Here is a 12,352-nt window from a genome sequence, read left to right on the forward strand (position 1 = left end):
CAGTAGTGTACAAACTGGTCACCCAGGGAAATGAGAACTACACGGGTAGCTACAGTAGTGTGCAAACTGGTCACCCAGGGAAACGAGAACTACACAGGTAGCTACAGTAGTGTACAAACTGGTCACCCAGGGCAATGAGAACTACACAGGTAGCTACAGTAGTGTACAAACTGGTCACCCAGGGAAACAAGAACTACACGGGTAGCTACAGAAGTGTACAAATTGGTCACCCAGGGCAACGAGAACTACGCTGGTAGCTACAGAAGTGTACAAATTGGTCACCCAGGGAAATGAGAACTACACGGGTAGCTACAGTAGTGTACAAATTGGTCACCCAGGGAAATGAGAACTACACGGGTAGCTACAGTAGTGTACAAACTGGTCACCCAGGGAAACGAGAACTACACAGGTAGCTACAGTAGTGTACAAACTGGTCACCCAGGGCAATGAGAACTACACAGGTAGCTACAGTAGTGTACAAACTGGTCACCCAGGGCAACGAGAACTACACAGGTAGCTACAGTAGTGTACAAACTGGTCACCCAGGGCAATGAGAACTACAGTACCAGTGAAAAGTTTGGACACACCTCCTCATTCAAGGGTTTTTCTTTATTTTTATATTTTTTCTACACTGTAGAATAATAGTGAAGACATTTCAACTATGGCTCTCTGGGACTAGAGTTGGATAACCCTGGCCTACAGCAAGGCTCTCCAACCCTGCTCCTGGAGAGCTATCGTCCTGTAGGTTTTCACTCCAACCCTGCTCCTGGAGAGCTATCGTCCTGTAGGTTTTCACTCCAACCCTGCTCCTGGAGAGCTATCGTCCTGTAGGTTTTCACTCCAACCCTGCTCCTGGAGAGCTATCGTCCTGTAGGTTTTCACTCCAACCCTGCTCCTGGAGAGCTATCGTCCTGTAGGTTTTCACTCCAACCCCTGCTCCTGGAGAGCTATCGTCCTGTAGGTTTTCACTCCAACCCTGCTCCTGGAGAGCTATCGTCCTGTAGGTTTTCACTCCAACCCTGCTCCTGGAGAGCTATCGTCCTGTAGGTTTTCACTCCAACCCTGTTCCTGGAGAGCTATCGTCCTGTAGGTTTTCACTCCAACCCTGCTCCTGGAGAGCTATAGTCCTGTAGGTTTTCACTCCAACCCTGCTCCTGGAGAGCTATCGTCCTGTAGGTTTTCACTCCAACCCTGTTCCTGGAGAGCTATAGTTCTGTAGGTTTTCACTCCAACCCTGTTCCTGGAGAGCTATAGTCCTGTAGGTTTTCACTCCAACCCTGCTCCTGGAGAGCTATAGTCCTGTAGGTTTTCACTCCAACCCTTATCTAGCACACCTGATTCTAATAATTAGCTGGTTGATAAACTGAATCGGGTTAGTTACAACTAGGGTTGGATTGAACACCTACAGGAGGGTAGCTATCTAGGAACAGGGTTGGATTGAACACCTACAGGAGGGTAGATCTCCAGGAACAGGGTTGGATTGAACACCTACAGGAGGGTAGCTCTCCAGGAACAGGGTTGGATTGAACACCTACAGGAGGGTAGCTCTCCAGGAACAGGGTTGGATTGAACACCTACAGGAGGGTAGCTCTCCAGGAACAGGGTTGGATTGAACACCTACAGGAGGGTAGCTCTCCAGGAACAGGGTTGGATTGAACACCTACAGGAGGGTAGCTCTCCAGGAACAGGGTTGGATTGAACACCTACAGGAGGGTAGCTCTCCAGGAACAGGGGTTGGATTGAACACCTACAGGAGGGTAGCTCTCCAGGAACAGGGTTGGATTGAACACCTACAGGAGGGTATCTCCAGGAACAGGGTTGGATTGAACACCTACAGGAGGGTAGCTCTCCAGGAACAGGGTTGGATTGAACACCTACAGGAGGGTAGCTCTCCAGGAACAGGGTTGGATTGAACACCTACAGGAGGGTAGCTATCTAGGAACAGGGTTGGACTCAACACCTACTGGATGGTAGCTATCTAGGAACAGGGTTGGATTGAACACCTACAGGAGGGTAGCTATCTAGGAACAGGGTTGGATTGAACACCTACAGGATGGTAGCTATCTAGGAACAGGGTTGGATTGAACACCTGCAGGAGGGTAGCTACTCTAGGAACAGGGTTGGATTGAACACCTACAGGAGGGTAGATCTCCAGGAACAGGGTTGGATTGAACACCTACAGGAGGGTAGCTATCCAGGAACAGGGTTGGAGAGCCCTGGCCGAGAGGTAACTTACTGAAGTATGTAAAAATCAAGAATGTAGCTCAGATACTAAAAGGATCATGAAGCCCTCAGCCATGTGCACTGAGTATAGTATATAATGTGTCTGACAGCATTAAAGCCTGAACATGTATCTGGTGGGAGTGAGGAAGACTCATGAGCACCCTCTAGGGGAGACAGATGGTACTCACGCTTTGTCCCCTCTCTCAGGTATGGCAGCTAGAGACGTGGCTCAGGCATTGCGCGCTCTGGCCTCGGCCGCCCGTGGGGTTGCCGCGACAACCGCCGACCCTCAGGCCCGCAACGCCATGCTGGACTGCGCTGGTGACGTTATGGACAAGTCGGCCAATCTGATCGAAGAGACCAAGAGAGCCATCGCCAAGCCGGGAGATCCTGACAGCCAGCAGAGACTGGCACAGGTCAGTCAGAGAAAGTCAGACAGTCTGTCAGGTTTTATACTTTTGGATATTTGTTGCCAATACACAAAGAGCTCACTATTAGAATGTAAACCCATCAACAGTCAAGACTGTGCTTCTATGAAAGACCTTAAGAAACATCATATCCACCTACGAAATGCTTCTATTTGAATGTGTTTGGTTGTGTACAGGTGGCCAAGGCTGTTTCCCAGGCCCTGAACAGGAGTGTGAACTGCCTGCCTGGACAGAGAGATGTGGACAACGCTATAAGAACAGTTGGAGAGGCCAGTAAGAAGCTACTGGCCAATTCTGTGAGTAGAAAATCACACCAAACTAAAATACGAGGTGCGTTGTTCTGACTTTTTAGGACGACTTTTTGTTTTCTACTATTATTCTCTTTTCTCCTTTTCATGACTTATTTTTCTCTTCATTTATCCCCTCCTCCCCCTCTCTTCTCCAGTTCCCGCCCAGTGGGAAGAGTTTCCAGGAGGCGCAGGTCAACCTGAACCAGGCTGCAGCCGGTCTCAACCAGTCAGCCAATGAGCTGGTCCAATCGTCCAGAGGCACCACCCAGGACCTGGCCAAGGCCACTGGCAAGTTCGGCCATGACTTCGGAGAGTTCCTGGAGGCCGGCGTGGACATGGCCGGCCAGTCACAGGTCAGAGAAGGACACGGATGAAACACCTGTGTCATGTGACTGGGGTGAAATGATATCTATTGCGTTGTGATGTATTGTTCAGGTTGATTGATGTTGTGTAGCTAATTTCATACTGTGTATGATGCAGTGGTCGTATGTTTTGTTAAGTGTATGTTTAGAGAGGAGGACGGGACGTGTCTTGAGATATACGCAGGCAATTCATTCTTATCAGAAGTTTCCATGCTTGTGTGTGTCATATGTTACTCACTTCATATGTGCGTGAATGGCTGAGAGAACCTTCATGACCTGATGTGAACCATTTCCTTCCTGTCTGCCCTCCGTTCAGAACAAGGAGAACCAGACGCAGGTGGTGTCCAACCTCAAGACCATCTCCATGTCGTCCAGTAAGCTGCTGCTCGCCGCCAAGGTCCTGTCCACTGACCCCAACTCCCCCAACCTCAAGAACCAACTGGCAGCCGCCGCTCGGTAAGAATGGCATTAGAGCCTGTCCACAGACCCCTCCCAGCACCCACAATGCAGTTCGCTACAGATAGCAGGCTTGGGTTCACTTCTACTTTCAACTCTATGAAATCTATTTAGGCATTCATTGAAATTCCAGGTTTGTACTGGAAACGTGCTGTCATTTTCACTGGGGAGAGTTTCTATTTGAATTGTGATATTTGTTACCCTCTCATGATGCTCCATGCTAATTGTTAGCATGTGTTCCTTTCCACGTTACTCAAGCTCTTATTGTTACACACACACACCACCCACTCTCATTTACAGTAGACACAGCTCTGAGCATTCTCTAACTCCCTGTCTTCCACACACACACGTTACAATAGTCACGTTCTTGTATACACGTCTTCTAACGTGCGTGCGACGTGCATAGAAAGCGCAGGGTTTATATAACAAACTGTCAGTAGTGGTTATATAACAAACTGTCAGTAGGGGTTTATATAACAAACTGTCAGTAGGGGTTATATAACAAACTGTCAGTAGGGGTTTATATAACAAACTGTCAGTAGGGGTTTATATAACAAACTGTCAGTAGGGGTTTATATAACAAACTGTCAGTAGGGGTTTATATAACAAACTGTCAGTAGGGTTATATAACAAACTGTCAGTAGGGGTTTATATAACAAACTGTCAGTAGGGGTTTATATAACAAACTGTCAGTAGGGGTTTATATAACAAACTGTCAGTAGGGGTTATATAACAAACTGTCAGTAGTGGTTATATAACAAACTGTCAGTAGGGGTTATATAACAAACTGTCAGTAGGGGTTTATATAACAAACTGTCAGTAGGGGTTTATATAACAAACTGTCAGTAGGGGTTTATATAACAAACTGTCAGTAGTGGTTATATAACAAACTGTCAGTAGGGGTTATATAACAAACTGTCAGTAGTGGTTTATATAACAAACTGTCAGTAGGGGTTATATAACAAACTGTCAGTAGGGGTTTATATAACAAACTGTCAGTAGTGGTTATATAACAAACTGTCAGTAGGGGTTTATATAACAAACTGTCAGTAGTGGTTATATAACAAACTGTCAGTAGGGGTTTATATAACAAACTGTCAGTAGGGTTATATAACAAACTGTCAGTAGGGGTTTATATAACAAACTGTCAGTAGGGGTTTATATAACAAACTGTCAGTAGGGGTTATATAACAAACTGTCAGTAGGGGTTTATATAACAAACTGTCAGTAGGGGTTTATATAACAAACTGTCAGTAGTGGTTATATAACAAACTGTCAGTAGGGGTTTATATAACAAACTGTCAGTAGGGGTTTATATAACAAACTGTCAGTAGGGGTTTATATAACAAACTGTCAGTAGTGGTTTATATAACAAACTGTCAGTAGTGGTTATATAACAAACTGTCAGTAGGGGTTATATAACAAACTGTCAGTAGGGGTTTATATAACAAACTGTCAGTAGGGGTTTATATAACAAACTGTCAGTAGGGGTTTATATAACAAACTGTCAGTAGGGGTTATATAACAAACTGTCAGTAGGGGTTTATATAACAAACTGTCAGTAGGGTTTATATAACAAACTGTCAGTAGGGGTTTATATAACAAACTGTCAGTAGTGGTTATATAACAAACTGTCAGTAGGGGTTTATATAACAAACTGTCAGTAGGGGTTATATAACAAACTGTCAGTAGGGGTTTATATAACAAACTGTCAGTAGTGGTTATATAACAAACTGTCAGTAGGGGGTTATATAACAAACTGTCAGTAGGGGTTATATAACAAACTGTCAGTAGGGTTCTATAACAAACTGTCAGTAGGGGTTCTATAACAAACTGTCAGTAGGGGTTTATATAACAAACTGTCAGTAGGGGTTATATAACAAACTGTCAGTAGGGGTTATATAACAAACTGTCAGTAGGGGTTTATATAACAAACTGTCAGTAGGGGTTATATAACAAACTGTCAGTAGGGGTTTATATAACAAACTGTCAGTAGGGGTTTCTATAACAAACTGTCAGTAGGGGTTTATATAACAAACTGTCAGTAGGGGTTTATATAACAAACTGTCAGTAGGGGTTTATATAACAAACTGTCAGTAGGGGTTTATATAACAAACTGTCAGTAGGGGTTATATAACAAACTGTCAGTAGTGGTTTATATAACAAACTGTCAGTAGGGGTTTATATAACAAACTGTCAGTAGGGGTTTATATAACAAACTGTCAGTAGGGGTTTATATAACAAACTGTCAGTAGGGGTTTATATAACAAACTGTCAGTAGGGGTTTATATAACAAACTGTCAGTAGGGGTTTATATAACAAACTGTCAGTAGGGGTTATATAACAAACTGTCAGTAGGGGTTATATAACAAACTGTCAGTAGGGGTTTATATAACAAACTGTCAGTAGGGGTTTATATAACAAACTGTCAGTAGGGGTTTATATAACAAACTGTCAGTAGGGGTTTATATAACAAACTGTCAGTAGGGGTTCTATAACAAACTGTCAGTAGGGGTTTATATAACAAACTGTCAGTAGGGGTTTATATAACAAACTGTCAGTAGGGGTTTATATAACAAACTGTCAGTAGGGGTTTATATAACAAACTGTCAGTAGGGGTTTATATAACAAACTGTCAGTAGGGGTTTATATAACAAACTGTCAGTAGTGGTTATATAACAAACTGTCAGTAGGGGTTTATATAACAAACTGTCAGTAGGGTTTATATTGAATGAAAAGTTCAACCGGACACACCTCTCCCAGTTGGATGTCATGATGACGGGTGACTAGAGCTCTATCTACAGATCTAGGATCAGCTTCCCCTCCCCCAATTCTTACCTTAACCCTTAATGGGGAAAATAAAAAACTGACCCAAGATCAGCATCTAGGGGACAACTTCACCCTACTCCGCTATGAGACTCAAGGAAAAGGGATGTGACAGGCTTTGATTGAACACTTTTCAATTTTTCTAAAGGCACCTCTTTAGACTCTAGTGTGGGCTGCTCCGTTCTTTAGTGTGGGCTGCTCCGTTCTTTAGTGTGGGCTGCTCCGTTCTTTAGTGTGGGCTGCTACGCTCTTTAGTGTGGGCTGCTCCGTTCTTTAGTGTGGGCTGCTCCGTTCTTTAGTGTGGGCTGCTCCGCTCTTTAGTGTGGGCTGCTCCGTTCTTTAGTGTGGGCTGCTCCGCTCTTTAGTGTGGGCTGCTCCGTTCTTTAGTGTGGGCTGCTCCGCTCTTTAGTGTGGGCTGCTCCGTTCTTTAGTGTGGGCTGCTCCTTTCTCGCTCTCTGTCTTTCTCGCTCGCTCTCTGTCTTTCTCGCTCGCTCTCTGTCTTTCTTGCTCTCTGTCTGTCTGTCTGTCTGTCTGTCTGTCTGTCTGTCTGTCTGTCTGTCTGTCTGTCTGTCTGTCTGTCTGTCTGTCTCTGTCTGTCTCTCCTGCTTTCAATGTCTACCTTTTCTTTTTCACTCTCTGCCTTTCAGTTTCTGATGAGAAAACAGCTCACCAGTTCTCTGTAGAGATTCTAAACACCAAAGCTCTGAAGCATGTGTGGGCGAACGGCAATTTACAGCGAGAGACTGGTGCTCTGCATCCCTCATTCTCTCACACACACACACACACACACACACACACACACACACACACACACACACACACACCCTTTCTGTTACTCTGTCGCTAACACACTCCCTCTTGTTTTCTCACATGCTACCTCCTGTTTCTCTCTCTCTCTCTCTCTCTCTCTCTCTCTCTCTCTCTCTCTCTCCGTCCACAGTGCCGTCACTGACAGTATCAACCAGCTCATCACCATGTGTACCCAGCAGGCCCCGGGCCAGAAGGAGTGTGACAATGCTCTCCGGGAGCTCGAGGTACTCCCGTTCTTCTCTCCTCTTTCTATTTGTTGTCATTTTTTTTGTCTTTCAATCTCTGAACAGTTTGTTGGATGACTCATTCAGTTGTTGGTGTATGTGAACACTGTGGAGTGAGGGAGTTGAACGGTTGCTAAGGCTGGGAAAGAGTGTGTTATTGTTCTTCTGGGACTTGTGGTATAGGTACACTATACTGTATTACTGCATGTTGTATTCTGTATGTGGATATTAAAGGGATAGTTCAGGAACATTTACAAAGTAAAATTGTATATTTATACATATTCATTATCATAAAAACAGTCTACTGTATGGACAAGGGAGAGACTGCAGTCTACACATTGTTTTTTAAAAACTTGCCACTGCCACCAACCACTAATATTAGTATTTTTATATTAGTTTATCATGTTTTAAATTTCATTCCGTCTGGCTCCTCCTCTCCCTCCTCCTTCACACTCTCGCTCCTGTTCCTCCTCTCCCTCCTCCTTCACACTCTCGCTCCTGTTCCTCCTCTCCCTCCTCCTTCACACTCTCGCTCCTGTTCCTCCTCTCCCTCCTCCTTCACACTCTCGCTCCTGTTCCTCCTCTCCCTCCTCCTTCACACTCTCGCTCCTGTTCCTCCTCTCCCTCCTCCTTCACACTCTCGCTCCTGTTCCTCCTCTCCCTCCTCCTTCACACTCTCGCTCCTGTTCCTCCTCTCCCTCCTCCTTCACACTCTCGCTCCTGTTCCTCCTCTCCCTCCTCCTTCACACTCTCGCTCCTGTTCCTCCTCTCCCTCCTCCTTCACACTCTCGCTCCTGTTCCTCCTCTCCCTCCTCCTTCACACTCTCGCTCCTGTTCCTCCTCTCCCTCCTCCTTCACACTCTCGCTCCTGTTCCTCCTCTCCCTCCTCCTTCACACTCTCGCTCCTGTTCCTCCTCTCCCTCCTCCTTCATTCCATCGCTCCTGTTCCTCCTCTTCCTCCTCCTTCACACTCTCGCTCCTGTTCTCCCTCTTCCTCCTCCTTCACACTCTCGCTCCTGTTCCTCCTCTCCCTCCTCCTTCACACTCTCGCTCCTGTTCCTCCTCTCCCTCCTCCTTCATTCCATCGCTCCTGTTCTCCCTCTCCCTCCTCCTTCACACTCTCGCTCCTGTTCCTCCTCTCCCTCCTCCTTCACACTCTCGCTCCTGTTCCTCCTCTCCCTCCTCCTTCACACTCTCGCTCCTGTTCCTCCTCTCCCTCCTCCTTCATTCCATCGCTCCTGTTCTCCCTCTTCCTCCTCCTTCATTCTCTCGCTCCTGTTCCTCCTCTCCCTCCTCCTTCACACTCTCGCTCCTGTTCCTCCTCTCCCTCCTCCTTCATTCCATCGCTCCTGTTCTCCCTCTTCCTCCTCCTTCATTCTCTCGCTCCTGTTCCTCCTCTCCCTCCTCCTTCATTCCATCGCTCCTGTTCCTCCTCTCCCTCCTCCTTCACACTCTCGCTCCTGTTCCTCCTCTCCCTCCTCCTTCACACTCTCGCTCCTGTTCCTCCTCTTCCTCCTCCTTCATTCCATCGCTCCTGTTCCTCCTCTCCCTCCTCCTTCACACTCTCGCTCCTGTTCCTCCTCTTCCTCCTCCTTCATTCCATCGCTCCTGTTCCTCCTCTCCCTCCTCCTTCATTCCATCGCTCCTGTTCCTCCTCTCCTTCCTCCTTCATTCCATCGCTCCTGTTCCTCCTCTCCCTCCTCCTTCATTCCATCGCTCCTGTTCCTCCTCTTCCTCCTCCTTCATTCCATCGCTCCTGTTCTCCCTCTTCCTCCTCCTTCATTCCATCGCTCCTGTTCCTCCTCTCCCTCCAAGTTATCTCATCAAAATATTTTGTTGCTCAGTGATTTGAAGTTATTTGTAAATGATTTGGTCATGGAATGTGAAACTCTCTAAATGGAGGACATTGACTTGGATAGGTTTGTGTTTGAACAAGCTAATATTGTCTTGTGGCTAGATTAACAAACCAACGTGTAGATTGTACTCCCTCCTTGTCCATAGACTGTTTTCAAGGTAAGGAAACAAATATATGAATATGTAATATCGCTGAACCACCCCTTCAATGTACTTAAAGTGGTGATTGGTCAAGAACATGTTACTATTTTTCTACTGTTTTCTACTATTATATCTTAGTATTAGAAATGTGTAATTATTAATATATAAACATTGATGTATGAATATCAATATCTTTATGCATTTCTGATATATTTTTTGGGTCATAGACTTGAAATAATCTCAGTATTGGCATGGTTTATCCGTACTTGGGAAATAAAGTTATACTACCTAATAATTTCTCCTATTACACAGTGAAGGTATGATTTGAGTGTGAGATCAAAATTTGTTGTTGTGCTCCAGAGTCTAGTGACACAGCTTCAAGTTGTTGTGCTCCAGAGTCTAGTGACACAGCTTCAAGTTGTTGTGCTCCAGAGTCTAGTGACACAGCTTCAAGTTGTTGTGCTCCAGAGTCTAGTGACACAGCTTCAAGTTGTTGTGCTCCAGAGTCTAGTGACACAGCTTCAAGTTGTTGTGCTCCAGAGTCTAGTGACACAGCTTCAAGTTGTTGTGCTCCAGAGTCTAGTGACACAGCTTCAAGTTGTTGTGCTCCAGAGTCTAGTGACACAGCTTCAAGTTGTTGTGCTCCAGAGTCTAGTGACACAGCTTCAAGTTGTTGTGCTCCAGAGTCTAGTGACACAGCTTCAAGTTGTTGTGCTCCAGAGTCTAGTGACACAGCTTCAAGTTGTTGTGCTCCAGAGTCTAGTGACACAGCTTCAAGTTGTTGTGCTCCAGAGTCTAGTGACACAGCTTCAAGTTGTTGTGCTCCAGAGTCTAGTGACACAGCTTCAAGTTGTTGTGCTCCAGAGTCTAGTGACACAGCTTCAAGTTGTTGTGCTCCAGAGTCTAGTGACACAGCTTCAAGTTGTTGTGCTCCAGAGTCTAGTGACACCGCTTCAAGTTGTTGTGCTCCAGAGTCTAGTGACACCGCTTCAAGTTGTTGTGCTCCAGAGTCTAGTGACACCGCTTCAAGTTGTTGTGCTCCAGAGTCTAGTGACACAGCTTCAAGTTGTTGTGCTCCAGAGTCTAGTGACACAGCTTCAAGTTGTTGTGCTCCAGAGTCTAGTTTCACAGCTTCAAGTTGTTGTGCTCCAGAGTCTAGTGACACAGCTTCAAGTTGTTGTGCTCCAGAGTCTAGTGACACAGCTTCAAGTTGTCTTCTTTGTCTGGTTCATTAACATGTCACCTGAAGGGTGCATAATTGACAGGTCTTTTGTGTGTGCGTGTGCCTTGTGCGTGCACATATGTATATGTGGGGTGTATCTGAGTGTGCACCATAACCTGTGCACCATGTCTCTCCAGACTGTTCGGGGTATGCTCTGTGTTGTCTCTGTGGCTGTGTGGGTTGTCATGTTCCTAACCTGTGCACCATGTCTCTCCAGACTGTTCGGGGAATGCTTGAGAACCCCACCGAGGCAGTCAGTGAGCTCTCATACTTTGACTGCATCGACAGTGTCATGGAGAACTCCAAGGTAAACAACAGACTAGACACCTCCTTGATAAATATTTCATTTCTTTCATTTCCTCTCACCCTTTCTCTTCCTTTCCTTCTATACGTTCTCCCTACTCCCCCCCCCCCCCCCCCACTTCCTCCCTACTTCCCACATACTTCCTCCCTACTTCCCACATACTTCCTCCCTACTTCCCACATACTTCCTCCCTACTATGTCCTAGAATATATCCAGGGAAATGGTGGTGTTTTGTTTTTAAAATAAGATTTTCGATCACCTATATACCTTATAATGTTGTATAGGTATTTTGTGAAATAAATATGTTTAAATATATAGAAATATTAACAAATATAAGTATTTTAAATCTATTTGCCTTGTGTCCTGCAGGTCCTGGGGGAAGCCATGGCTGGAATCTCCCACAACGCTAAGAACAGCAATCTGCCTGAGTTTGGGGACTCTGTCAGCTCTGGCTCTAAAGCCCTGTGTGGCCTTACTGAAGCAGCTGCCCAGGTAAACCACCTTCCAGTCCAGCAGACCAGGGGGTGTCCCAAATGGCCCCCTATTCCCTGTATACCCTATGGGCCCTGTATACCCAATTCCCTGTATACCCAATTCCCTGTATACCTTATTGGCCCTGTGTACCTTATTGGCCCTGTATGCCCAATTCCCTGTTTACCCTATGGGCCATGTATACCAAATTCCCTGTGTACCCTATGGGCCCTGTATACCAAATTCCCTGTGTACCCTATGGGCCATGTATACCAAATTCCCTGTGTACCCTATGGGCCCTGTATACCAAATTCCCTGTGTACCCTATGGGCCCTGTATACCCAATTCCCTGTGTACCCTATGGCCCTGTATACCGAATTCCCTGTATACCCTATGGGCCCTGTATACCAAATTCCCTGTATACCCTATGGGCCCTGTATACCAAATTCCCTGTGTACCCTATGGGCCCTGTATACCAAATTCCCTGTGTACCCTATGGCCCTGTATACCCTATGGGCCCTGTATACCCAGTTCTCTGTATACCCAATTCCCTGTATACCCTATGGGCCCTGTATGCCCAGGTCTCTGTATACCCTATGGGCCCTGTATGCCCAGGTCTCTGTATACCCTATGGGCCCTGTATACCCAGTTCTCTGTATAACCTATGGGCCCTGTATAACCTATGGGCCCTGTATACCCTATGGGCCTTGTATACCCAATTTCCTATATACCCTATGGGTC

The 12,352-nt window shown here is 45.9% G+C and overlaps 1 protein-coding gene across 5 annotated transcripts in view; it reads left to right on the plus strand.

Moving 5' to 3' along the window:
• Positions 1–12,352, plus strand: part of tln1 (talin 1) — a 144,819-nt gene that overhangs the window by 86,602 nt on the left and 45,865 nt on the right. For all 5 annotated transcript variants that reach the window (XM_045693648.1, XM_045693650.1, XM_045693652.1 and 2 more), the window contains 7 exons: positions 2,431–2,639; positions 2,828–2,947; positions 3,097–3,294; positions 3,620–3,759; positions 7,526–7,619; positions 11,054–11,143; positions 11,510–11,632. In XM_045693648.1, the coding sequence (XP_045549604.1) occupies positions 2,431–2,639; positions 2,828–2,947; positions 3,097–3,294; positions 3,620–3,759; positions 7,526–7,619; positions 11,054–11,143; positions 11,510–11,632 (974 nt within the window). The remainder of the gene's footprint in view (positions 1–2,430; positions 2,640–2,827; positions 2,948–3,096; positions 3,295–3,619; positions 3,760–7,525; positions 7,620–11,053; positions 11,144–11,509; positions 11,633–12,352) is intronic.

This window comes from Salmo salar, chromosome ssa01 (assembly GCF_905237065.1).
Source record: "Salmo salar chromosome ssa01, Ssal_v3.1, whole genome shotgun sequence".
Taxonomy (NCBI): domain Eukaryota; kingdom Metazoa; phylum Chordata; class Actinopteri; order Salmoniformes; family Salmonidae; genus Salmo; species Salmo salar.